Source organism: Colias croceus, chromosome 3, assembly GCF_905220415.1.
Source record: "Colias croceus chromosome 3, ilColCroc2.1".
NCBI lineage: Eukaryota > Metazoa > Arthropoda > Insecta > Lepidoptera > Pieridae > Colias > Colias croceus.
Window position 1 is genome coordinate 10,972,732 of NC_059539.1, and position 22,334 is coordinate 10,995,065.

At 33.0% G+C, this 22,334-nt stretch overlaps 1 protein-coding gene across 1 annotated transcript in view; it reads right to left on the bottom strand.

Annotated features, from left to right (window-relative positions):
- Positions 1-22,334, bottom strand: part of LOC123706163 (nephrin) — a 373,060-nt gene that overhangs the window by 24,415 nt on the left and 326,311 nt on the right. The window contains exon 14 of the mRNA XM_045655331.1: positions 17,112-17,266. Coding sequence (XP_045511287.1) covers positions 17,112-17,266 — 155 coding nt within the window. The remainder of the gene's footprint in view (positions 1-17,111; positions 17,267-22,334) is intronic.

Consider the following 22,334-nt stretch of genomic DNA (forward strand, 5'->3'; position numbering starts at 1 on the left):
TTGAGATACGAATCCTTTTTAATAAACCAGTACAGCGGAAGAAAAAAATACTACTTGAATTTCTTTTTCTAAATACAACCAGTTAATACAGAATACAGAAGATAATATTTAACTTGTGGAAATGACTGTTATTTTTTGGTAATGCAAATAGACGTTTCACCTTTGTTGTAAAAGATTGTTATATTAAGTACTATGGAAATAGAGAGGATGAGTGATGTGAATTTGGGATATTCGGTAAACGTTCTTACATTTGACGCATGTTCTGTGAAGAATTTTTTTACACAACAATACCCAACGCCGATTGCTTATGCTGAATATGTTATTGTAATATGTTACTTCACAATTTATAATATTAAAAAGATTTGTTCATTAAACTTTTAAATAAAACGTTATAAGAGAATAAAAATTAAAGCTAAGTAAATGGATAATTTGGTTGATTAATATATTTGTCCTTGTTTATCATATTAAAAAAAATATATTTAAAAGCTATATCAACATAATAATTTGTCTTGTAAAACAGTTCCAATTAAAAAAGCCGCGGGAGCGGAAGCCAAGTAATTGGTAACAACTCAAAAATTAAAAATATCCTAAAAATAATATTGTACAATATGAAATTACTTTGGCGCTGTTAAAACAGGAAAAGGTTGCTTATAAAAATATTTTATATTTAAATCAAATCAGAATCATGGTTTTTTGACGCGAATTTTTGTGTACATTTTTTATTTAAGTGGCTTTCACGAAAAAGCTCTCTGTTTGTGAAAAATTACTCAAAAGAAAATGGATCGATCCCAGGTTTAATATTTTACACAAAAAACTGGATACATTCTGGCACATTTTTCTATCAATAACTTTATTACTAAATTTGTTTTTTAACATAATATTATAAAACAAAGCCCTCGAGCGTATCTGTTTGTACGCGATAAACTCAAAAACTACTACATCGACTATCATTTTGTTTTAACCATCAGATAGCTTGATTTTCGCGGAACGATTTAGTGTATTACTTGTTATGTTTTCGACTACGCTACGTTACCAAGTTTTTATAAAATAATTAAAAGTGGCCACAACTGTCGAAGTTTAAAACAGCCAGGCACGTTCGGCCCGCAGTAATTTGTTGCTTATCAGTTGAAGCAGTTCTTTTCCGAAGCTCCCATTTGTACAACAAAGCGCTTTTACGAGGCCGTTTAGTTCTCAAACAACCAACTATTAGCGCTTAAGTTTCGCTAGTTTATATAATTATATTGTGATGTTATATTTTGACTTGGGGCTCATGGTATAGGAGAATTATGCCTTGCTGTATTAGTAGCAGTGTGAAACGTGTAAAGAGGATAGGACCCGAAATTTTGTGGGTCATTTGTAACTTTCTTTACAGGGGTCTTAGTACGCAATGACAAAAAGAAAAATGATGGTCAGAACGCTGATACCGGATACCTTAAGATACTATAACGTTTTATATTAGAGTATCTTAACATAAAATATTATAGTATCTTCACCGTGTGTGACGCGCTTAAACATTTGTTCGATCTGTTCAGCGGTTTATACATAATTTCAAAGTTTCGACATTATAATATAGGTATTTAACTAGTTTATTGATTTCAAATTGAAAAGTTATCATAATCTAAAAGTTCGTAGAAATGGAAGCGTCAGACATTCAAGGTTGTATATAAATCTGTTAAGTGCTAAACGATTGAAATATGTATGAAATTAATAATCTTTAATAATAATTATCATCGCTATCGGCACTTAATCGTAATTGCTTTAAGAAAGGCTCGGTCTGGCACGACAAATAAGGAAACCTTCATACCTTCCCATAAGCATAAAGCATTAAATATATATTAAAACAAGAAATGCTATAAAAAATAGCATTTTTAGATACACCATGTATCTATGTCAAGCGGCTGCGAGTGGAGCGTGCGTAGCTCGCAAATTGCCACAAATTAACGTCGAACCGGCAGTTTGCATGAAATTATTATAAATATTAATCATGAGCGCGTATTAATGATTGAAGTTGCCCGCGGCTTAAAGCCAGTGTCGGGCTACGACAGGCGAGATTCGGAAAAGAGGTAGCGGGATAGAGAACGGATTGATGGATACTAACATTAATTGATACTGTACTGGTATCTCAAATAGATCTATTTGATAAACAGTTACATTTTTTAAATACCGTGTAATTATATTGTGTAAAAAACGTTTTACGTATGTTGTATTTTTAGGTTTATTTCCGCATTAAGCATAGGCAAAAGGTCATTTTGCGTGTACTGTCAGTACTGAATGTGTCAATCTATATTATTTAATTAATTCAAACACCATTGGTCGCAGCTACTATGAATTAACATAGTAAAAAATAAAATTGCCCCTACTAACATAACAAGTTCGGCTTGCCCAAAGTTATTGCATAATGTTTAGAGGCGTCAGTTGATTATATTATTAAAATACGCTTGCTTCATAGCCACACAGTATAATGTATTCATTCAGTAGCACACGCACACCTTACAAACGAGCGTTTCGTACCGTAGACGGACAGCTTTGACAACGAAATGAATATATTTACTGTGTCACGAAAGAGATGGAATTGAATTAGATCGCTCAGAATATATTACTGTCGTGAAATGTTCGGTTGAACGCGGTTTAGGAGTCAGAAACAAACACCTGGAAACGTCATTTCCATTATTTTGATTAACTAAAAGCGCGAAATTCCGGGCTCCTGTGATATGTATGGGGTATGAGGTAGATGCATTGTTTATTATGTTCCTAAATTCCATTTCTGAATCGAGAACTTAAAATATTTTAATGTCGTGATAGGTCGAATAAATAAGACTAGATAAAAAGCGTTTAAGATTAAGTATTCTTCTAGATCATAAGACAAGCAATTTCTGATCCCGAGTTATATAAAATAATGAAACATGATTAATGTATTTTTTCTCTCCACATCTTTATCTTATATACATCCCTTGAGGAAGAATGTCTTAAGATTTTACCCCAAAGGCTCAGAGCATACATAATAATCGTATCTCTTTACGAAATATATCCAATTTGTATGTAAGAGTTCATGTCACCTGATTAGTAGAGGGGTGCCGTTGATGAATATATTAGTGCAATCAACAAACACATCTTGTTACACCTCTCATTAATAATAATAACATCTCTTGACTATATTAATAAACTAATTAACAATATTAGCTATAGATGTAAATGTTTTGGTGTAATTATTTAACTATTCAAAACTGAATATTGCTATTAGGCGTAAGTTTGCAAATCTTGAATAAATAGAAATAAATATATTCATTATTGCAATAAATTATAGGTATAGCTATAATTGTAAATTATAACCAAGTAGTACTAGGTATGCTTGTTGTCAGAAGTACTTACTTGATGCTCAACGTAGAGCATACTATGCGTAGACAAGTTGTAGACAATCTACATTGGCGTAGCTTGTGCTACGATATCAATAAAATTTGCTATAAACAAACGATAAAATCGTATACTACATATTTGGATAAATTTTAATAAAATAAAATTAGTTATGTAAATTATTACATCTACACAATTTTATACAAATACACGTGCCCTATCATGAATTAACCCCTTAAAATCTAACACTTATTCTACCTTCTTGCTAATATAACAATGTTGTTACAAAACTAGGCTACTCGTTTCACTTACACTGATACAGTTAACCTTGACATCACACGGCCCTTGTCTTCATACAAAATACACTATAATCAAAGGCCGAAATCTTGTATAAATTACTTCCAACAGACTTATTCATACCCTTGTCTTGTACAAGCCCAACGTGTATAATATGTTTATCAATTCATTATTATTCACATGGTAGGTTCTAGATATTTCGTGTGCAAATCAATCTATGCGGATGTATACAGTATGTTAATTGAGATGAAAATTTCTCCTCGAATGCGCTGCCTTGAAATTATTGTGAGCTAGCTTTGCGAACGTGGTTATGTTCTCTTGCATTTTGTTATCAACGTTAACTTAATTCCCTAATACAAGTAGTGTTGTTAATCTCTTAAGTTCGTGGCTGTTTTATATATTTTGTTGTGGTTTATTTTGATTGACGTATTTTATTGTAATAATGTTTGCATTTAATAATCAGGGAAAATAGCGCACTAAATCTTAGTTTTCAGATATTACGAAACGAAATCGAATTATTCAATTACTTAGTGACGTCAACATTAAATAATCATCCACATGAATTATGGATTAATTCAAAACCGAGCCACGTAAGATAAAACCTCCAAACTTACAGCGGATCGATATAATACCACCGCTAACGTCGACACCTTTTTATATGATAATTTAGCAAGCAATAACGATCATGATCCAAAGTTTAAAGCGATTGAAAGCTGATGAATATTCCATCAATATCACGTCATATAACCGTAAAGCGCTGCAGCGCTGAATTATAAATGCCATATTTCCGTGGCTCTGTCGGATTAATTACTGCGCGGAAAAATACAATGGCCCGAAATAAATCATCGATGAAGCTCAATAAGCTGTGATCGTTTCACCGTTTTTTTGTTGTTTTTATTTTTGACATGCACGCTACGTACGGCTCGGGGTTTCCAGATAGCGGAATAGAAACGTCTGGTTTATTCGTAGTGTATGGACGTATTCTGTGCGTTTGTTTAGTAGAGATACTTTCAAATGTAAAGCGTAGAGTAATATTCATTGAAATTTGGGATGGAAATGTCCTAAAGATTTACAAAATATGCATTATTAGCTTTCTTAATCGTTAATTTTCAACACTTTAGAGATTAGAGCGAACGGGATCAATGTCCAATTTAAAATAAAAAAATCATGATCGCTTTGAAATATTTTAATTAATCAAGTCAAATTCATTATAATTGGAGAAATAGTTATAAAAATAAATTTATAAAGAATAGAAAAAATTCGATCACGAGGCGGGACTCGAAACCGCATCCTTTCGCGCCATTCCGGGGCGGATGCCTAACCAACTCAGCCACTCGTGAACCGCCAGAGCAATCGAGAAATAGTTACCAATTCTAAAATTTTACTCAGAATACTTAAAAAATACAAATTTGTAATGGATATATACGATAGCTAATAATTTATTATTGTCTCTTAGGCATTTAGAAATAGAATTTTAAGAAATTTTCCAAGCGTAACTAAATCGTCTCGTTCACAGTAATATCGAGAAAAATTAGATCTGGGGGCACGGTAGTGCCCCCGCCAAGACGAGCCAAGCGAACAAGCGAAGCGCACGGGCACTACCTACCTTTTCTCGAAGCGCTTCGACGTTTTTTTGAACCCTCATAACTTGGGTTTGGATTATGCTAGATCAACAAAATTTTCGGGATATATTGTCAATAGCGGACTTATTGAACATATTAAGTTTTAATTACATTAGCTTTTATACTTCAGATTTTATTTATATCTAAAAAACGCTAATTTCGTCACTGACTCACTGATGATCATCAAAATTCTTAAGGTATTTCCTAATGTCCTAGAAAGCTGAAATTTTGTATGTAAGCTAGTATTAGCACACAAACAACAAAAAAATTATTAAACTTGTAACTTTTATCCCCCAACCCCTTAAACTAGGGGATGGGAGTTTGTATGAGACCTGTAATTTTAAATTAAATTTTGATGACGCTAGAGGTCTAATCTAAAAATCTAAAACTTGTTTCCCCTAGATATATATATGTATAGGTACTCCTTGTTAAAAAAAAAATTTAATCGACATATAAAATTTTGTTACAAACAACTTACAAAAAGAAATGAAATCCCACCAAAAACATTTTCATGTAAAATGTTGCCAAGACTAGCCCATATGACTCGCACTGTCAAAAAGTTATCAGATCTCATGTAGAGCCAAGCTTCTAACACTACACGCCCTAACTCTACAAGGCCTAACTTTACAAACTCTACACCTTAGTCAAAATATGTGGCTTGGCCGTTCGTTAAGTAATGAACAGTGAATTAATTTTTCACCTTACGCCGATGTAAATGTAGCGAAATGGCCAAGCCACATATTTTGACTAAGGTGTAGAGTTTGTAAAGTTAGGCCTTGTAGAGTTAGGGCGTGTAGTGTTAGAAGCTTGGCTCTACATGAGATCTGATAACTTTTTGACAGTGCGAGTCATATGGGCTAGTCTTGGCAACATTTTACATGAAAATGTTTTTGGTGGGATGTTTATTTTCATTTTACGCTGTTTAAAAATTTTCCACTGAATCCGGTTTTAGTTTCTCTTAAATATTTTTCATCTTATAATTCTTTATCTTAGTGCGATAACTCATAATTACGTGTATACGCTAAAATATTTTATATGTAGCGAGTGCACATAGTGTGCTCTTATCTCACTTGTTAAGGCTCGTTCACACGTAATCCAACTAAGCCTCAATAAACTGTTCATACAAATAATATCCCACCAAAAACATTTTCATGTAAAATGTTGCCAAGACTAGCCCATATGACTCGCACTGTCAAAAAGTTATCAGATCTCATGTAGAGCCAAGCTACTAACACTACACGCCCTAACTCTACAAGGCCTAACTTCACAAACTCTACACCTTAGTCAAAATATGTGGCTTGGCCATTTCGCTACATTTACATCGGCGTAAGGTGAAAAATTAATTCACTGTTCATTACTTAACGAACGGCCAAGCCACATATTTTGACTAAGGTGTAGAGTTTGTAAAGTTAGGCCTTGTAGAGTTAGGGCGTGTAGTGTTAGAAGCTTGGCTCTACATGAGATCTGATAACTTTTTGACAGTGCGAGTCATATGGGCTAGTCTTGGCAACATTTTACATGAAAATGTTTTTGGTGGGATTTCATTTCTTTTTGTAAGTTGTTTGTAACAAAATTTTATATGTCGATTAAATTTTTTTTTTAACAAGGAGTACCTATACATATATATATCTAGGGGAAACAAGTTTTAGATTTTTAGATTAGACCTCTAGCGTCATCAAAATTTAATTTAAAATTACAGGTCTCATACAAACTCCCATCCCCTAGTTTAAGGGGTTGGGGGATAAAAGTTACAAGTTTAATAATTTTTTTGTTGTTTGTGTGCTAATACTAGCTTACATACAAAATTTCAGCTTTCTAGGACATTAGGAAATACCTTAAGAATTTTGATGATCATCAGTGAGTCAGTGACGAAATTAGCGTTTTTTAGATATAAATAAAATCTGAAGTATAAAAGCTAATGTAATTAAAACTTAATATGTTCAATAAGTCCGCTATTGACAATATATCCCGAAAATTTTGTTGATCTAGCATAATCCAAACCCAAGTTATGAGGGTTCAAAAAAACGTCGAAGCGCTTCGAGAAAAGGTAGGTAGTGCCCGTGCGCTTCGCTTGTTCGCTTGGCTCGTCTTGGCGGGGGCACTACCGTGCCCCCAGATTTACTTCATCTTATAAACAGCGTAATAAAGCTTCTTAGTCAAACTATAATTCCCATATTTGCATTATAAAAGGAACTTAATTGCTACAAAGTAAATAAATATTTTATCGGGATAAATTCAAATTAGCTAGAAGAAACTACAGAAACAGCTTTAAAAGTCTCAGCGCTGCACGATTATGTTCAATTTCATTAAAAAACGATAAGCATTATTTTAATTCGCCTGTACCATAAAGAAAAAAGCAATTGTGCAGCTCCGCACATTCTAAACTTGGTGTAATATAAAATCGTGCGACTCCGCACGTTTCTGTTCGACTAGCCTTAACTAGAACAGCGCTTCTCATTTGGCTCTAATGTAGTGCACCGGTTGTTTATTAGTCCGGCCATTAACACGGTATGTTTTAAAGAATTAAAACTCCCGAATACGGAATTTTCTTACGTAAGCTGCTGGTTTTATTATACGTTTAATTTTTATATATAATACCATAAAACAGGTTTAATAAATAGTCTATTTTGGTTAATTAAATAATAGCAGATTCATAAATAATAGTAGATCATAAATTTTCCCAAACAAAAAGGTATTTAAACGAAGGTTGAGTCTTAAAATTAATATACTATGGCAAATTTTAAATTTATAAGATTTGTTATTGGGAAGACTAAAAAATTAAATGAATAAGCTCATCAATAACTTATATCGTTATAGAGCGTTCGTTTAAAATGATTTGATCGCTATTATCAATATTTTTAGTTTTAATTAATATAAAACATCGCTATCTATTTACATTTGAAAATCTATTTCCATTTAGAATGATTAACAAATTGAAATGAAAATGCATTTTCATTATAGTTTTATTAGCAAAGTACTATAAAATAATAACTCCATAAAAAAGGTGATATTTTAATGCAACAAAGAATTTTGATAATATATTCAATAGCTGATTTTTTTTCACAGCAATAATAAAATAATTGGCATTAATGAAAAGGCTATCGATACCAATATTTTAGGAAGAGTAGGCAAAAGGAGTGTCAACTAACTGCATTTCAACCACAACAATATTAAGTCACTTATGGTAGCACATGCCGCCAACGGGAGGGAAGAGCAGGCAAACCAACTTTTCTTGTTCTTAGCTTGCGCCTGGCCTGGAGATGGGCTGCCGCCGAGGGGGTCGCGGAAGAATTCTAATCAATACCCGCGGCCCCATCATTAAAGCGGCTCGACGGAACACAGTGGGGTTTTAGTCGGTAAGAATCCGACATAACCCACGGCTCCTTCCCCGGGGGCCGTGGGTATCTTTGGAAGATTTCCCCACTATTAAAAAAAAAAAAGGTATCATTTAGTATTGATAGCGCGTAGTAAAAGGAAACTCTCTTGTGATAACTTATACTCCCACCGCGGAAATAGTAAAATTCGTCATTCTTTAGCTTAGTTACTAAATCCAGTGTCCAAAATCATATCATATTATCGCTCCCTGGAGTCGTTAATGAAAGACGAACAAATAACCCTTTCCCATTTATAATATTAGTCTACTCAACTTATGCTGAGATCAAAGGCCACAAATATCAATTGATATTTAACAAGATTTGATAAAAAATAAGAACAATAGAGTGTACTCTACTGTAAATTAAGTATATATTTAATTTACAATAGAAATTGCGTCGCTTATTGTATACCGTTATATACCGTTGCTTTCGATCTAATTTATGTAAATTAGATTTATATACTTTTAAATGTCTGGTTTTAAATTTTTTAACGGGCAAAAATATGTTAATAGGCTTCTGTTTTTTTATATAGGTCTTTTTTACTTATAAATTAATTCTTAATTTTCATAAAAAATTGAAAATACAAAAAGAACAAAGCTATACAATATTTTCGACTTATTATATAATAAGTCTTCCATAAATAATTAATTAAATACATAATATTAATGTTTGTGATCAAATTACAAACCACAGTTATTTAATAAGCAATCATTTGGAAAGAGATCAAAGATTCCATTTCAAATTGATGATTCGGAAATTAAATGGTAAATTGATGAAAATTCATTGTTGATAGGCAAATAAGCTACAAGATGAAAAGGTATCTGTCATCTTTTTCATGTTGTTAATATTAAATGGCTTGGAATTAGTTCCAATGAGAATAATATAGTACAATTGGTATTAGTACCATTTGTACAATATTATTCTCATTAGCAAATGCCACACTAAAACATTAAAAATACTAAACATTATTGTAATTTAGGAAAACTAATTTGACGCAGATGCGGCGATCTAAAATTGAGTTAAGAATTTCAGAAGAATAAAAATATATATAGATAATAATATATTAACTATAGCTGTTAAAACATATTGCTTCAAATTAAAAAAAAAAACACTAATATATTTCGATAAGAACTTAACCGCACATAATTTTTAAATGTTTAGTCCCAAATAATATATTCCCCTCGTGTTTTAAAAACGATGTAGCTCATAGAAGATGTCTTCATTAATAATAGAACTATTTACCAGCCTCCGATTCCCTATCACGCGGTTAGAGGTTACCCACAAGGGGATTGGCGTAATATTCATTCAAAGACCTTCAACATAGTTTACGACGTTACCCATAAGGGTTTATAGATCAACACCTTGATTATAAGAACTAGTCACCGTTGGTCTGCCTTTTGCTACTTGAGAAGCCTAATGTTTCGGTTAGTTATGAACAAAATATATATTTTAAACGTTTATTCATTTCTATAAAGACTAGATCAATAATCCAGATATTAGATAATTTGACAATATAAATATCTTAGTTTAATACATGATATAATGTGTGTTTACAATATATTCTTTTCTAAACATGGTAAGATGGTGATTTTGTTACGGTGTTATTATGTTAAACCATACCGAACAAAAAGCAATGGGGCCTATGGAGGTCGTTTTGACCCATGGGTTTTTGTGTGACTTAGAACCCTTTCTTCTCGGTCAAACCATTATAATATCTTATTGTTCAAAATTCCCATCTTAAGTCAGCAAAATGTGAAGTCCTTGTTGCGGCAGCACCTAGGCTTAACTTGCTTGCCGAAGGATTACATATCATAAATAGACTTTAGATACATACTATACACGTATGTATTTTATTTCCATTCATTTTGGCATACCATGCTTCAACTTACAATTTAAAAGTCGTCTACAAATATCAATTATGTGATGCTGTTATCAAAAACATCGCTCGCGAAATTTACGTTTGAAACGAATGCTCTCCGAAGTACATTTCACTCAGCGCTCGAATACCTGGATCGAACTGTTTGTTTTCAATTTCCTTCAAAAATTATTGGCGTCTGTTTATTTGTGCCCTGTACAAGTGTAGATAGAGACTCGCCCGAGCGACGTAATCCTTTGGGTTCTTACGAAAATTGGTTTTAACGAAATTGAACAAAAGTCACGGAGCCATTTTTCATTTATATTTAATGTCTTGAGTACTTTCGCTATTGATTAAGTAAATAGACATATAGGTCGTTGCTAATACTCGATAGATAAACTGAGTTTATTTGGGAATTCATCGGGATAGGAAATAATTAATCATCGTTGTACAAAGGTACGAGAAATTATCTGTAATATGAGTACAATAGTGTAATTTATCATGAAAGAGCTACTAAGGTTTTCTTAGAAATATAAGGGAGTTGATTTGATTTATATTATTTAAGTATGTGAACAGATTTGCGGTTCGTCTAGTGAGGTGGCTGTTTGTTGTGGCAAAGGGGTTTGAAAAACTTTACCCTAGTAAAGATATCTTGAAATACCACAAACCATTATGAGATAAGACTGCGGTAGACAGGTTTACTATTAACGAATGTGAAAGATGTAGGTAAAGAACCGCAGCAGACAGAACATTAATTCAACAACGAATACAATACTTAAATTGACTTTCACGTCAATTTTTTTGTACAAACAATTCCGATCTAAATCAATCCTGGCCTTCTGTGCCCAATATTTATCGAAGCCTAACGGTCCGATGGGCCACCCAAAATCCATGAGCCAGCTAAACGAGATCAAACGTGCGATATTAAAACCTTCCAAACAAGTTCTGTAAGGAGTTTTGGCGGCTGTCAGGCGAGAAATTAAAGGTCCGATATCTTAAAGGCTGGTCATGTGACTGATAGCCTATTTTTCGGGATCACTTGCGAATTTCGCTTCAGCGAATGCGAAGTAATAAGTGATAATGTTATGTTTGATTTTAAGTGATGGATTGGAACAATTTATTTTTGTATATGAAACTAACTTTTTTCACTTCCGTGAATGATTTGTAAAAAAGAAATTATGAATTTGTAGAAAATGTTGTTTTTATTTTTGAGATAGTAATTATTTACCACAACTCAATTTCGGGAATCTGGTTTTATTTTGGTTTTAAGTTCTGTTTTCTGTTAGATGTATGGTATAATATTTTAACATATTTTATAATATAGGTCTATTGCTTCTTCGGCATATAACACTTTCAGTATCATGCCTTGTTCACACAAAAATCAACTTGTACAATGTATGCATTGATAGCTAGGCTAGGACTTGCTCTAAATATCAGTACATAACCTCACGACATTCCATTACTCCAGTATATAAGTCCATAATTGGTGAATGCATTGCCGCAAGCACACAACGCTTGAATAGATATTGTTGCTGCCAATTTAGCTAAAGCTTAAGGTCAAATTCGGTAAGCAAACAAGTCTCATCCAAGGCATCCTGAGAGGCTCTTGATTAATCTCGCCGCTGGATTGAGGGAGTTTAATTAAAAAGGGATTATACGGTGGTTGCACTCGGCCTACATGTGCCGTGCTATCTGAGTGGCTTTAGAAGAAGAATTAATCCTTAACTTGAGCTGTGTGCTCCTTGGACTTTTAACGTTTTTGCGTTTACGACGTTTTGCTCGTAGCGTATCTGTGGCGTAAGAGATGACCTCTTTAGAGCAAGTTATATTTTATGAATTTGGAAATTCATTTATGTTTTGCAGTTGAAAAAAATTGGAGCTTCAACTAAATATATCAGACATTAAATTAAACATTGTGAATGCAAAAATTATCTCAGACCTGATAATATTAAAACAACTTTAATCGATTAACTCCATTAGCCAGAAAATTTGTAGGACTAGGCCGGTTTCATTTTATTTCTGAGTTACGGAAAAATACAAGGCTCGTTGGCGCAAATGTTTGCGGAGCATAAAGAAAATCACGGTTCCACGAAGGCATCAAATCTTCGGAACATTTTAGCCGCCACTTTTCTCGTAACTTATATTCTCCCGGCGAGCCTAATGTTTTTCCTTGGGCTAATAATTGTAAGGATAAGGGAGTAAGCGCCAACCACCACTTAGTGTGGCCCGCTATCCCCAGAGACGGCCATGCTATAAATTGAGTTGTGCGAATTGAATCGAGAGTATTTACGGGCTGTTTTAAATTGTAATACGACTGACTAGATATTTGGTAATAGGTTTCGGATAAATCGCCGTGAAATGGTTCTGCGAAAAACGAATTCGCGGAAACAATATGTGATAAAATCGTTTACATAATATTATAGCGTATGCAAATCCCATTAAATGAAACATTCCACGCGTCTAATATATCGTGGGTGTTTGTGACAGCGATATTAAATGTAAGTGAAGTCCTGCGTCAACAAGTGGGGCATGGGACAGACATTTCAAATGTGTTTAACGGAGGGATTGCAAAAAGCTTACACATGGTGGTCACATAATTTTTCGTTCTTTTTAAATCAAAACTTGAAATTCTCGTTTTAGTACTATCAATTAAATTCAGAAAAAACTTTAGTACCTACCTAAAATATCTGTATCTGACCAAATTAACTTTTATCTATGCGTCATGATTCGCTAGCAAGATGTTACGAAGTAAACTCACACATAACATTTTTGGATTTTATCACACGTGTCGCTCCGAAAGATAGAGATAATAAACAAATTAAACCCATCGTTGTGAGATTTCAGGCTCGTTACAAAAAAGACGATTTCCTAACCCAAGCGAGAAAATTAAAACTAAAAGCCTGTGATATTGGCTATTCTGGCAACAACTCTTTTATTCACTTCAACGACCATTTGACTAGAGCCAATAAAGTCTTGCTAAAACGTACCAAGGAATTGGCGAAGGAAAGAAACTACAAGTTCGTATGGGTTAAGAACTGTTCGATCATGGTTCGTCAGGCGGATAACACACCGTTGATTCACATCTCAGATTATAAAGATTTAAACAAGATAAAATAAGTATTATATTTCTAGCTCAATTTACTTTTTTAATCTTTAATTTAATTAATACGTTTTTAATTAATGGCATAGTCATGGCAGCTGATCGAGAGATGTCGAGAAGTTACTTGTTCAAATGTAATTTAGCAAATCTGAACACACTTTTATTAATTGGGGGTCTACTCATATTTACTCAAGGTCTCTTGTTTCTATTTTTTGTGTTAACAATGTTTGTTTATTTTATGTGCTTCTTTCAGTATATCTATCTATGTGGTGATTTAATACACTTATTTAACAATGGCATCCCCTGAACTTTCATTTTACTATCAAAATGTGCGTGGGCTAAGGACCAAAACAAATATCTTTCTCCAAAATCTTTTATGCTCTGATTACGATGTAATTTGCTTATGCGAAACTTGGCTCTTACCAGGCATATTTGATGCTGAGTTGTTTGATCACCGTTATAATGTTTACCGATGTGATAGAAACTATAACCTGAGAGGAGATACGTTAGGTGGCGGTGTTTTAATTGCTTTAAAACGTGAATTATTAATTCGATCCTCAAATTGTATCGATGTTACAGGTGCAGCTGCTGATATAATAGAGGTATCGTTTACGCTAGGAATTTCTTCCCACCCTAAAGTATACCGAATTTATTGCTGTTATTTTCCACATTGCCGTTTGCAGTTTGATGTTATGACTGAGTTTTTAGAAACTATTTCTACTTCTTACACAAATAACCCAACCGATGAATATTTAATCCTCGGGGATTTTAACATTTCATCCGCTCTGTGGGGTGATCCTCATGAATACCCAAATATAATCAATGCTAATGATCAAGATGTTTTGATCAGAGCTATGCATTGTTTTTTAAACTTTACAAATTTTAGTCAATACAACAGAATTCCTAACAAAAACAATAAGCAACTGGACCTCGTCATTGCAGGATTCGAATGCACTGTTCAGCACTGTAAAGAACCTCTTATCGTGGAAGATTTTCATCATCCTGCCTTAACTGTTAAAGTGGTTGTATTGAACATGAATTATCTTCGACCGATCCCGCGTTTTGTTCGCATCTTTCGCGCTGCTAATTATGATGATATTAACCTAGAGCTTTCTCGCTGTGATTGGTCTAGTATGCTTAATTCGGAGAACATTGATATTGCTTTGAATAATTTCTACGATTACTTATATGATATTATTGAAAAATATGTTCCAAAGCGACGAGTGACAGAGACAAAATATCCAACCTGGTTCTCTAAATCATTAATAAAAATAAACAAAGAAAAGTTAAAATTTCATAAAAAGTGGAAAATATACGGAAGGTTAAGTGACTACAATACTTTTAAAATTTTACGTGGGCGCGAAAAACAGACTTTTCAGATTTGTTATAATCGGTATATCAGTAATGCTGAAACTAAATTGAGATTGAATAGTCAGTATTTTTGGTCGTTTGTTAAATCTAAAAAAGCTTGTCCCGAATTACCTGCCACAATGTTTCTGGATAGTAAATCCATAAGTAATGGTCGTGATATATGCAATTCCTTTAACCATTATTTTCAATCTGTTTACGAACCAAACGATGGTAATTTCTCGTTCGTTTCTGGTCCTGTGGATGGTTTCACTGATGGTCACTGTTTAGGTTTAGGATCAGTTCAAGTTTGTGAGAAAAAAGTAGCTAGTTACCTAAAGAAGTTGGATATTAACAAAGGGTGTGGACCTGATGGAATTCCTCCCGTGTTTTATAAGTCCTGCTATCACAATCTGGCGTCGCCCATTTGTTATTTATTTCAGTTATCTCTAAATACAGGTACAATGCCAAAAATCTGGAAGCAGTCCCATGTCATCCCAATCCATAAATCCGGAAACAAACATAATATCAAAAATTATCGACCTATTTCAAAATTAAATACCATTGCAAAGTTATTCGAGAAAATCGTCTATGATGCTATTTTTCCTCATATCCGACCTTTAATTATAGAACAACAGCATGGCTTTATTGATCGGCGATCGACAGAGTCAAATCTGTGTGAGTTTCTTCATAATGTGGCTTGTGCTATGGACCGTGGTGGACAGTTGGATGTGGTTTACACCGACTACTCTAAGGCGTTTGATAAGATCTCCCATCAGTTGTTAATTCACAAATTACGGGTAGCCGGTATACATGGTGATCTCTTACGGTGGCTGGAATCATACCTCAGAGAACGAAGCCAAGCTGTTAATATAAAAGGTCATTGCTCTTCTGACCTGATCTGTGCTATGAACTCCTTGCACTTAAACGTGAATAAATGTAACGTCATATCATTTACTAGGAAAACTAAGCCTATATTATTTAATTACTCTCTGAACGGAACTTCGTTGACTAGGTTGACTGAAGTCAGAGATTTGGGTGTCTTTTTGGATTACAAATTAACTTTTGCTGCCCATATAAATTATATCACAGCCAAAGCATATCAAATGCTTGGTTTTGTTTTAAGAGTTGGTAGGGAATTTAAACAATGTTCAACTTTGATTCTTCTGTATAATTCGTTCGTTCGATCTATTTTGGAGTATGCATCTACAGCCTGGAATCCGCAATACAATATCTATATAAATAATATTGAACATGTCCAAAATAAATTTATCAAACATTTGAATTATAAAAGTGCTAATCAGAGAGGTCCCACTCCCGCGATAATCCCTTTAATAAACCGTCGACATGAACGAGATCAGGTATACTTATACAAGATAATTAATAATGACGTAGATTCTTCCTTTCTTTTGAGCAATTTACTTTTACGATGTCCCCGTTTATGCTCTCGTGACAAAGCCCTATTTGCATTACCTAAATTTAAATCTAAATTTGCTAGAAATACATATTTATACCGTGTTTGTCATAATTATAATAATAATTTTAGTGACCTTGATTTATTTTACGAAAAATTCAAATCGTACAAAACCAAAGTTCGAAATAAATGCAATAGTAACTGTGATATTTAAATTGTATTCATGCTTGTTATTTCTATATTTATTTGTATCTTCAAGTAGAATGTTTGTGACTGAATGTGTATTTTTTTAAAGAACTTAAATTTTTAGTGGAAACTTTGCTGATATGTGTATAGTTTGTTATCTCTTATGTATAAGATATATTGTATTGTTTTTTTCCCAAATATAAATAAATAAATAAATAAAAATTAACCTTCACACGCTATTTCAATGTATCACTATCTTAACCCTAACTCAAACATTTATTTATTCAATTAGACTTCTTCTAGAAGCACTTTTGAATCGTCGTTACACATTTTTATCATTTACCACCGATCCGGAAAGCAGTATATAGATACTTCGTTTTTTGCCGGTAAGAAACTCCGTAATTGCTCTTTTAAAATCATGTTAATATACAATTTAATTTTACATAATATGTAACTACATATAATATATTATCATAATATATTATCATAATATGCCAAAGAACTGTCCTGAATCGCTCCATGAAATTTCATCTCCCATATTCTTCTTAATAACACTATTACATACCTGTCCGTTTCTCAGGATCCCTAAAGAGGATATCTTCTAAGGGCGTGGGGGGAGACCTCCCCTTACTGTTCACGGCTACAGCTGTCAGTCGGAACCGTACATCCCACTCCAGGCCCCGGACTGTCCATATGGGCTCTTCTGATGTTAGGTTTATCCTTGAGACAAAATTTAGTTATGGTAATTAAATTTGAATTATGATTTAACTAGCTTTCCAACCGCGGCTTCGCCCGCGTTTTAAAGAAAAACCCGCATAGTTCCCGTTCCCGTGGGATTTCCGGGATAAAACCTATACTATGTGTTAATCCAAGTTACCCTCTATACGTGTTCTAAATTTCATTGTAATTGGTTCAATAGAATTTGCGTGAAATAGTAACAAACATACACATACACATCCATACTCACAAACTTTCGCTTTTTTTATATTAGTAGGATAGGATGCAATAGTTTAGACGTGCCTAAAAGATCGGGTAGTCTACATTTCAGCAGTGAATGATTAAATAAATAACGAAAGTACCTACAAATAAATGATTTCCTAAAATTAAAAAATTATATTTGTCTACGTTTGTTGTATATTATTAATTGTGAAAATATACGAAGAAAACATAATTATTTCTGTATGACAGTTTATTTGAAAGACCCTGCAAGATATAAAAAATAGACCCCTAAAATAAAATGATCGTGTAAAAAATCTAAAATTACGAAGTTATGACACATAAAACTGTAACAAATCGTTTATAATGTTTCCCAAGAAGAATTACTGCTAATTACAGGCTTTAATTAAAACGTTGAATAAAGATGTCCCGGTATATTAGATATTCCGTTAGTCAGAGGCATTTTGAAATAATTAGTTTATAATGACGATGTCGCAGGAACCTACTGTTACCTGGAAGTTTCTAAAATTAATTCATATTTTATTAAAATAATATTGAAATTATATTGCGTAATTTTCACTCGTCTGAAAATTATAATATTTATGTTGTATTTTTATTATTTCTTTTTATTGCTTCACTTGTTCATTGATGGACAAAGTTAAATAAATTGTCTTGAGCTAATAAAAATGTGTGCGTGTACTAGTGTACACACGTAAGAAGTGAAACTTCTTTATGACCTTATTTTTCAAAAAATAAATTACTATATGCAACTTTATAGAAATACGTCGAATCACGCGTGGTAAGGATAAGAAAAAGATGACGCGTAACGAAAAAATGTCACGCGTAGCAAAAAAATGTTACACTAAATTTTTTTATAACCCTGATTAAGAAGTTTCACTTCAAAAAAAAATATTACTTTCTGTTATTTTTTATCATAACTTAAAATAAATGTATTTTATTTGTTCAAATCTCAAATATCGACACCCGTTTGACAGTTGATTAATGACTCTGACATCGAAACCGGAGGGTGTGGGTTCGATCCTTCGTCTAGGAAAAAACAGTGTTGAAAATATATTTTTCTTCCCTATACATATTATAATATATAATGAGTATGATAAATATGTGTTTAGTTTTCATATTGCAATTGTAATTGAGCCAACAAAATGAACAATATCACTTATCTTTCTTCAAACAAAGTCCTTCGTAGCGACTGTTTGTATTTAAACGATAAACTCAAAAACAACTTACCGATTTTAATTATATCTTCACTAATGAATTTCGTAGAAGAATTTAGTATATTATAATATGTTATGTTTTATTCACTGCAGACGAAACCGCAGTAAACTATAAGTAGGTAACAACTGCAACGTCCTATATATTTAACTATGAAGAACAATCTTATTAATTCAATATAAACACATTAATTAATTCACATTACAAGTAAATCAGCGTTTCAATATTTAATGAAACCACGGAAACTTTTCCTTCCAAGACGTCTTTTTCGGTGCGGTGGAATATTATTATTAATGAGATTCAGCCTGTCTCTTTAGTATACTTCTGGGTATTGTTCTAAAACATTGTAAAGAGCCTTTTTAAAACATTAAACAAAAAATAAACTTACATTAATTCACCGCCAATTACACTATATAAATACCTAATTAAAAAATCACATTGTAGAAATTAACTAATCGAATGTCTTCTGTTTTTAAACGAGCGCGTTCGATTTTTGTTTTTTTTTCTTACAACTTGCCAGTACCAAAAATAAATTATTCATGTAAAAACTTTTTCGTAGGCGGCCAAGGAGTTCGTATATGTTTTAATTTTATTCCGTCAGAATCCATTTTGCAGAATACGCTTGCAAATAAACATAAAGTATCTGATGACTATCGTTTATTGCTGCAAATGTTATTACGTATAACATTTCTCCTCAATAGGCAATTTCACTCCATTACTGTTTTTATGATCGCAATAGAGACATATTCCCGTCTCCACTCTGTAATGTATGTGTTTCAATTTATAGTAGTTTTTGTAAAGGTAAATGTGTTTTAGGATGTTATAACAATTTGCGGTGAGTAGATATTTTCTTATTATTTATGACATTTACATAACACGCAAATTACGATTTTTGTGTTTGACATATAATATTAATATTTTTTATACTAGCAATAATTTATATACTTACATAGTATACCTATGTATAATTATTAGTTGATGTTTTGTTAGAATATGACCATTTAAAACTGTAAGTAGTATTCATAATATTATGTTGCTTTTAAATAATCTATTTGTATAATTAACTTAATTGTTAATAACGTTAATACAGAGAAATTTCAAATAAAAAAAATCTACATTATTATAACCTCTACATTAATTTATTTAATTTTTTTAACAAAAAATAAAAACAAACATTTGCTCACATAGGACGAAAGATCTTATAAGATACAAAGGGTGTCCAAATATACAGACATACAATATGTAGTCTTGTTAACTGCGATTGTCCGAACCCCTCACCATTGTTCCCTTCCCTAACACCCTGTAGCTAAACCCTTTTTTGGGTCATTACCTTTAACGAATTATTTTTTATATTGTACGTCGCAGTACGTTTACATTGACATAGATTGAAATGTGTGCTATTTTGGGTTTTTATGCGTCTGTGTAATGGCCATTTCGCAGTTCCTTGCGAAACTATACTGACAAGGACGCAACTATTTCATCTATCTATGTGCTAGAGTGAGACATATCATATGCGAAATCCTGCCATAGTACTGACAGATTTTTCGATGTTTCGCTGCCGCACGCGAACGCGTCGGTGTACTAAAGGCGTTAGGTTACTATTTTTATATACAAATGTTCATAATGTCACGCGGCGATTGTCAAAAAATTTACACACGAGTTAAAGACTCGGTTGTAAAAAATCTAATTTGCTTTTTTGGTAAAGTTAATTAAATTTGGTTTATCTGTTTTACTCTACATATGGTGCAGCAGTATGTTTTTTTACATGATTGTGAAATGTATATTTAATTTGGGTTTTGTATTTTAAGTCTAAATTAGCAAAAGATAAAAAAAGTCCAAAATAAATACGACAAAAAGCAGATATTTCCACGAATTTTAAAGGGAAATGTTTCCGAATTTCCTATAATATTGTTTCACATTCCGCATTCTGCTGACTCCTCCATGTTATTACATTATGCTGGGTTTAATGTATAATGAACGTACGTTGTTCAGCGCTTAATGAGTGTGCCGTGTTTACAGCTCATATCACTTTCTGATATATATTTGGTGACGAACTATATATCTAGTTCGTGAAGTTCGATAATGTGTGGAACAAAAACGATGTGTAGCACTGGGGGACTGCCGCGGTAAAGCTATTGCATGCTATGCCTTCAAGCCACACCTCCGCCCGTCGGAGTGGGGAGCGTGAGGTTTTTGCGTTACGGAATTTCTCGTTTCGGTCCCCGCGCTCAAGGCCCGCGACAGAAGCTAGGCAATAGCTTAAAATTTAGTAAAGTCTTTTCAAAAGACTTGCGCTATTTTTAAATGCGTGAACGTAAACTCAAAAAAGTGTAATGGTATGCTTGATATTGTTGATATTATATTATATTCTTTATCTTATCTGGATAGAAAACTTATCCATACTATTATCTATACTAATATTATAAAGCTGAAGAGTTTGTTTGTTTGTATGTTTGTTTGTTTGTTTGTTTGAACGCGCTAATCTCGGGAACTACTGGTCCGATTTGAAAAATTCTTTCGGTGTTAGATAGCCCATTTATCGAGGAAGGTTATAGGCTATATTTCATCACGCTACGGGCAACAGGAGTGGAGCCACGGGGGTGAAACCGCGCGGAGCAGCTAGTAATATTATAAATGCGAAAGTAACTCTGTCTGTCTGTCTGTTACTTAATCACGCCTTAACTACTGAACCAATTTGCATGAAATTTGTTATAGAGATATTTTTATACCCGAGAAAGGACATAGGACTTTTTACCCCGGGACATAGGATAGATTTTATCACGGAAATCCCAAGTGTACGGGAACTATGCGGGTTTTTCTTTGACTGGGCGGGCGAAGCCGCGGGCGGAAAGCTAGTATTGAATAAAATGAAACATCCTAATTTCTTTGGCATTTTTGTTGTTGTTGATACTTGATACTAAACCTAACCTAAGAATTAAGAGCTAAATAATTTTATTACTATCCTATAATGCTACACGAGTATTGGATGTAATTTCCCAAAAATTTTAAAGTGAAACTTTTATCACATCGTCTCAAACTTTTTGGTCTGTGTAGCGCATGTCGCGTGACGCACGATACGTACGATCTTCGTACGATAATTATCGTTCAAAAATATACGATAATTTTTAGTTAAATGTCTATAGTGTGAAGTTTCACTTTTACCGTGGTTTCATAAAACCACACAACATTTTTTTCTTTATTTTCCCATGTATCTTAATATAATATAGCCACTGAAAATCCACATAAAAGAAAATTTCTCACTTTATAGGATTTTCTAACCATTTCGAAGATTACCAAACGTGCGTTAGTAATCTGTTTACTGTTAAATCGCATTTGTTATGCTCAAACTAGTATAAAAATAGGCTTTGGTGAAAATTTGTTTACGTATGAAGGCTCAAATCCCCGTTCTATGTGAAGATCAGCATCAAAGATTTTGATAATAGAGTCTTTTTCTTTACAGCTATTGTTCCAGCGACTTAAATTCTATTGTTTTTATGTAGTACAAGCTTAAGTCTGCTGCTTTATAGAATGTAAAATCGTGACTCTACATTTATATTAAATTCTATCCAGATCTGATGAACTATTTTTGCTTGATTGACTTATGTTTCATACATATACA